Source organism: Hyla sarda, chromosome 9 (assembly GCF_029499605.1).
Source record: "Hyla sarda isolate aHylSar1 chromosome 9, aHylSar1.hap1, whole genome shotgun sequence".
Taxonomy (NCBI): domain Eukaryota; kingdom Metazoa; phylum Chordata; class Amphibia; order Anura; family Hylidae; genus Hyla; species Hyla sarda.
The window spans coordinates 7,843,411-7,850,616 of record NC_079197.1 but is presented as its reverse complement, the minus strand read 5'-3'; the positions used below and the strand labels follow the sequence as shown (position 1 = coordinate 7,850,616).

Sequence of the window (7,206 nt, the reverse complement as noted above, 5' to 3'; positions counted from 1 at the left end):
AGATGTGAGGTGAAGATGTGAGGTGAAGATGTGAGGTAAAGATGTGAGGTGAAGATGTGAGGTAAAGATGTGAGGTGAAGATGTGAGGTGAAGATGTGAGGTGAAGATGTGAGGTAAAGATGTGAGGTAAAGATGTGAGGTAAAGATGTGAGGTGAAGATGTGAGGTGAAGATGTGAGGTAAAGATGTGAGGTGAAGATGTGAGGTAAAGATGTGAGGTAATGATGTGAGGTAAAGATGTGAGGTACTGATGTGAGGTAATGATGTGAGGTAATGATGTGAGGTGAAGATGTGAGGTAAGGATGTGAGGTAAAGATGTGAGGTAATGATGTGAGATAAAGATGTGAGGTAAAGATGTGAGGTGAAGATGTGAGGTAAAGATGTGAGGTGAAGATGTGAGGTAATGATATGAGGTGAAGATGTGAGGTAAAGATGTGAAGTAAAGATGTGAGGTAAAGATGTGAGGTAATGATGTGAGGTAATGATATGAGGTGAAGATGTGAGGTAAAGATGTGAGGTAATGATATGAGGTGAAGATGTGAGGTAAAGATGTGAAGTAAAGATGTGAGGTAAAGATGTGAGGTAATAATGTGAGGTGAAGATGTGAGGTGAAGATGTGAGGTAAAGATGTGAGGTGAAGATGTCAGGTAAAGATGTCAGGTGAAGATGTGAGGTAAAGATGTGAGGTGAAGATGTGAGGTAAAGATGTGAGGTGAAGATGTGAGGTAATGATCTGAGGTAATGATGTGAGGTAAAGAAAGATGTGAGGTAAAGATGTGAGGTAAAGATGTGAGGTAATGATGTGAGGTGAAGATGTGAGGTGAAGATGTGAGGTGAAGATGTCAGGTAAAGATGTCAGGTGAAGATGTGAGGTAAAGATGTGAGGTGAAGATGTGAGGTAAAGATGTGAGGTGAAGATGTGAGGTAATGATCTGAGGTAATGATGTGAGGTAAAGAAAGATCTGAGGTGAAGATGTGAGGTAATGATGTGAGGTGAAGATGAGATGTAATGATGTGAGGTGAAGATGTGAGGAAATGATCTGAGGTGAAGATGTGAGGTAATGATGTGAGGTGAAGATGAGATGTAATGATGTGAGGTGAAGATGTGAGGCAAAGATGTGAGGTGAAGATGTGAGGTAATTATGTGAGGTAAAGATGTGAGGTAATGATGTGAGGTAAAGATGTGAGATAATGATGTGAGGTAAAGATGTGAGGTGAAGATTTGAGGTAAAGATGCACCATGTGATGTATGTGAGAGATTTGTATGAATCACAATTTGAGAAGCACCAAAACTCTGTCTACATTAGTATATGTGAAAGGGAACAAAACAACATGAGGAATGCATGAACCCCTGAGTACAGTGATGTATGTACACAGGGACACCACCAGCAGAATAGTGAGTACAGCTCTGGAGTATAATACAGGATATAACTCAGGATCAGTACAGGATAAGTAATGTAATGTATGTACACAGGGACTCCACCAGCAGAATAGTGAGTACAGCTGTGGAGTATAATACAGGATATAACTCAGGATCAGTACAGGATAAGTAATGTAATGTATATACACAGTGACCCCACCAGCAGAATAGTGAGTACAGCTCTGGAGTATAATACAGGATATAACTCAGGATCAGTACAGGATAAGTAATGTAATGTATGTACACAGTGACCCCACCAGCAGAATAGTGAGTGCAGCTCTGGAGTATAATACAGGATATAACTCAGGATCAGTACAGGATAAGTAATGTAATGTATGTACACAGTGATCTCACCAGCAGAATAGTGAGTGCAGCTCTGGAGTATAATACAGGATATAACTCAGGATCAGTACAGGATAAGTAATGTAATGTATGTACACAGTGACCCCACCAGCAGAATAGTGAGTGCAGCTCTGGAGTATAATACAGGATATAACACTAGATTATGTATATGAGATATAGTTTAGTAATGGGCATACAATATACTCCGATATACTTTATTATCGAGGCTGAAAATAAAGTTTAAAATCAGAACTTAGAAATACTCACATACGGCTTATTATAATTAATACCGCGCTGTATATAAAATAAAATGGATTAATTTCACGTATTTGGCAGCTGCTGCTCCTTACACTGAAACTGATCCCTCATTAGAATCAAAGATCTCTGTCGCCAATTACATAACGCACTTATCTCCAACAATGGCTTTCTATCCCCGTGTTGGTCTCCTGCCCCTGATTTGTGTATATATAGAGATGTCAGGTATGAATCCCATCGATCTGAAGCCATCATCGCAGCCATGCTCCAAGTGACCGCAGCCGTCCTGCTCCTCCTCTTCATCCACTGCCAGGCTTTGGATGTAAAGGTGCAAGAAAATTTTGACACAAGCAAAGTAAGTGAATTTAATAATAATCTTTCAATAAATGTCCAAATAATCCTCGGTTTTCTGATATCTCACTCTGCAATGACTTTACATTTTTCAGAGGCCTTTTACAAAATGAAAGCAGCGATCATAGGAAACAAAACTATCTTTACTTAGAAATCACTTTTGTTACAAATCTCTGTTTGCTTACTAAGTATACTGCAACACCGTCTCCTACTTACACTAATAAGATGTATTCAAGTATTGGCTTATTACCAAAGGGACATATTGGTGCTGAGATATAGGGTTTTCAACACTGCCCCCTATGTACATGAATATAACTACTATAATACTGCCTCCTATATACAAGAATATAACTACTATAATACTGCTCCTATATACAAGAATATAACTACTATAATACTGCTCCTATATACAAGAATATAACTACTATAATACTGCCTCCTATATACAAGAATATAACTACTATAATACTGCCTCCTATATACAAGAATATAACTACTATAATACTGCCTCCTATATACAAGAATATAACTACTATAATACTGCTCCTATATACAAGAATATAACTACTATAATACTGCTCCTATATACAAGAATATAACTACTATAATACTGCCCTTATACACAAGAATATAACTACTATAATACTGCCCCTATATACAAGAATATAACTACTATAATACTGCCCCTATATCCAAGAATATAACTACTATAATACTGCTCCTATATACAAGAATATAACTACTATAATACTGCCTCCTATATACAAGAATATAACTACTATAATACTGCCTCCTATATACAAGAATATAACTACTATAATACTGCCTCCTATATACAAGAATATAACTACTATAATACTGCCTCCTATATACAAGAATATAACTACTATAATACTGCTCCTATATACAAGAATATAACTACTATAATACTGCCTCCTATATACAAGAATATAACTACTATAATACTGCCTCCTATATACAAGAATATAACTACTATAATACTGCCTCCTATATACAAGAATATAACTACTATAATACTGCTCCTATATACAAGAATATAACTACTATAATACTGCTCCTATATACAAGAATATAACTACTATAATACTGCCCTTATACACAAGAATATAACTACTATAATACTGCCCCTATATACAAGAATATAACTACTATAATACTGCCCCTATATCCAAGAATATAACTACTATAATACTGCTCCTATATACAAGAATATAACTACTATAATACTGCCTCCTATATACAAGAATATAACTACTATAATACTGCCCCCTATATACAACAATATAACTACTATAATACTGCTCCTATATACAAGAATATAACTACTATAATACTGCCTCCTATATAAAAGAATATAACTACTATAATACTGCTCCTATTTACAAGAATATAACTACTATAATACTGCCTCCTATATACAAGAATATAACTACTATAATACTGCTCCTATATACAAGAATATAACTACTATAATACTGTCTACTATATACAAGAATATAACTACTATAATACTGCTCCTATATACAAGAATATACTACTATAATACTGCTCCTATATACAAGAATATAACTACTATAATTACTGTCTACTATATACAAGAATTATAACTACTATAATACTGCTCCTATATACAAGAATATAACTACTATAATACTGCCTCCTATATACAAGAATATAACTACTATAATACTGCCCCCTATATACAAGAATTTAACTACTATAATACTGCCTCCTATATATAAGAATATAACTACTATAATACTGCTCCTATATACAAGAATATAACTACTATAATACTGCCCCCTATATACAAGAATATAACTACTATAATACTGCTCCTATATACAAGAATATAACTACTATAATACTGCCTCCTATATACAAGAATATAACTACTATAATACTGCCCCCTATATACAAGAATATAACTACTATAATTACTGCCCCCTTATATACAAGAATATAATTACTATAATACTGCTCCTATATAGAAGAATATAACTACTATAATACTGCCCCTATATACAAGAATATAGCTACTATAATACTGCTCCTATATACAAGAATATAACTACTATAATACTGCTCCTATATACAAGAATATAACTACTATAATACTGCTCCTATATACAAGAATATAACTACTATAATACTGCTCCTATATACAAGAATATAACTACTATAATACTGCCCCCTATCTTCCTGTAAGTAGTAACACCCACTCTTCTTCTGTCCTCAGTTTGTCGGTAAGTGGTTTGGCGTTATAGCAGCATCAAACTGCGAGATGTTCCGTAAAATGAAGAAGGACATGACCCTCCCGACTATTATGTACGCCACGGACGGCCATAGCGTGAAAAACAGCGTGGCTTTCATGACGTAAGTAGCTGCAGTCGTCCTTTATCATTATTAGTCAATTATAAAGATATAATGATGCACAATATTGTATTTTTTGCTCAGAACTAAGGGCTGCCAGCAGATGGACGCCAACATGAACGTGGTCGCCAGTGGGCACTACACGCACCATTCAGGTTGGTATTGTGGAGGGTGACGGCCACCTATGGGCTGGTATATATCGGTAGTCTGTCTTCACCTCACGTGGCAATAAATTGTTTCTATACAGATCATGGAGATGATGAGGTCATCATTGCCAACACAGATTACAATTCGTACGCTATGGTGTATAGAAGGACCACCAATAAGGACGGGACCTGCATTACCCTCAATCTGAACGGTAAGGAGGTATGGGGGGGGGGGGGTATGGGGGGGTCTGACAAGTCAAAAATTCCATATGGTAATTTATAAGGATATTTTTGGATTTAACTTTTTATTTTTATTTTATTTATGTGTATGAACAATGGAAAATAATAAAGATTTATATATATAAAATTGGCACAGAAAGTCCCACCTATAGCGGTCATCTGAATCATTATCAGGTGTTCAATTTTGTTGCAGCGCCACCACAGGGGAATCAAAGTATTACATGTTGCCAATCAGGGACGTGCACAGACATTTTGGGGGGCAGGGGCTGAACTGAAAAAAAAAAAAAAAGGCACTTCCCATAATTATTTATATAAAACATCCACATAATAATGCCAGGCTACCCAGGGCACTTTTAGGGTATGTTCACACGGGCGGATTACCTGTGGATTACCGCGGAATTTGTTGCGGTAAATCTGAAGCGGATTTTGCTACCATTGACTTCAATGGGTCATCAGAAAATCCGCCATAGAGGCAGTTTTGCAGATTTTCCTTCGGACCCATCGAATTCAATGGTAAGCAAATTACGCTGCGGAAATTCTGCAGGTAATCTGCCCGTGTGAACCTACCCTTAGGGTACGTTCACTCTGAGGAATTGGAGAGGAATTTACTCGAGTAATTCCGCTCGCTTATTCCTCTCCAATTCAGTCAGCAGTGGAGAAGCCAATAGAGTTTAAGTGAATCCCGACGCTGAATTCCCTTCCGCATGAAGAATGAACATGTTCTTTCTTCATGCGGAATCTGCGGCTTTTTGTCCCATAGAAATCAATTAAATATTTTTTTCTCAGCCCGACGCCGTTCCGCACGGAATTTGTGCGGAAATTACGCGCAAAGAAAAATCAAAAACAAAAAGGGAAATTGTAATTGGTGGTTGTCGTCCAGCAAAATAAAAACAGTATCCACCTGTATTTCCGAGCGGAATTCTGCATCAATTCTGTGCAAATTCTGCGCAGGAAAAAAAAAAACGGAAATTCCGCTGCAGAATTTTTAAGCAAGAATTCCTCGCCAATTCTTCAGTGTGAACATACCCTTAGGAGTAACATCAAAAGGGCAGGGGCTCAAGGCCGCTTTCTAGTCAACCTGTGCTGTTCATGTAACAAATCAGTGTTTCCCAAACATGGTGCCTCCAGCTGTTGCAAAACTACAACTCCCAGCATGCCTGGACAGCCGAAGCTGGGAGTTGTAGTTTTGCAACTGCTGGAGGCACCCTGGTTGGGAAACACTGTAATACACAGACATATGGGGTCCTCCAGAGGGAGAGGGATCTGTATATAATGCTGGGGGGGGGGGGGGGGGGATCTGTATATAATGCTGGGGGGGGGATCTGTATATAATGCTGGGGGGGATCTGTATATAATGCTGGGGGAGATCTGTATATAATGCTGGGGGGGGGGATCTGTATATAATGCTGGGGGGATCTGTATATAATGCTGGGGGGGATCTGTATATAATGCTGGGGGGGGGGGATCTGTATATAATGCTGGGGGGGGGAATCTGTATATAATGCTGGGGGAGATCTGTATATAATGCTGGGGGGGGGGGATCTGTATATAATGCTGGGGGGATCTGTATATAATGCTGGGGGGGATCTGTATATAATGCTGGGGGGGGGGATCTGTATATAATGCTGGGGGGGGGGAATCTGTATATAATGCTGGGGGGGATCTGTATATAATGCTGGGGGGGGATCTGTATATAATGCTGGGGGGGGGGGGGAGGGAATCTGTATATAATTCTGGGGGGTAACTGGATATATGGTTTATTCTTCTCCAGGGAGAGAAATGAAAGTTGCGGAAGACTTGAAGAAGCATTTTATAGAACATGTCCACCAGATGGGCCTGAAAGACGAGGATATCCTCATATTCCAGAAAGGAGGTACATGGGGGGGGGGGGGTGTATGGGGGATTAGGCCCCTTTCACATTACAGGTATCATCCTGCTTTTTTACTGCCGTTAATTTACAATAACGGATGAAAAAAAAACTGGATGCAATAACTGGCAATAACGGATGATAACTGATGATAACTGATGACCATCAACCGTTATTTTTTATGTTTTTTTT

General features: G+C 38.1%; 1 protein-coding gene across 1 annotated transcript in view; it reads left to right on the top strand.

Moving 5' to 3' along the window:
* The first annotated feature begins 607 nt into the window (after positions 1-607).
* The window catches only part of LOC130291435 (olfactory protein-like), a 6,973-nt gene continuing 374 nt past the window's right edge, over positions 608-7,206 (top strand). The window contains exons 1-6 of the mRNA XM_056540154.1: positions 608-620; positions 2,233-2,371; positions 4,628-4,764; positions 4,846-4,916; positions 5,009-5,119; positions 6,919-7,040. Of these exons, the coding sequence (XP_056396129.1) occupies positions 2,279-2,371; positions 4,628-4,764; positions 4,846-4,916; positions 5,009-5,119; positions 6,919-7,040 (534 nt within the window). The 5' untranslated portion in view covers positions 608-620; positions 2,233-2,278. The remainder of the gene's footprint in view (positions 621-2,232; positions 2,372-4,627; positions 4,765-4,845; positions 4,917-5,008; positions 5,120-6,918; positions 7,041-7,206) is intronic.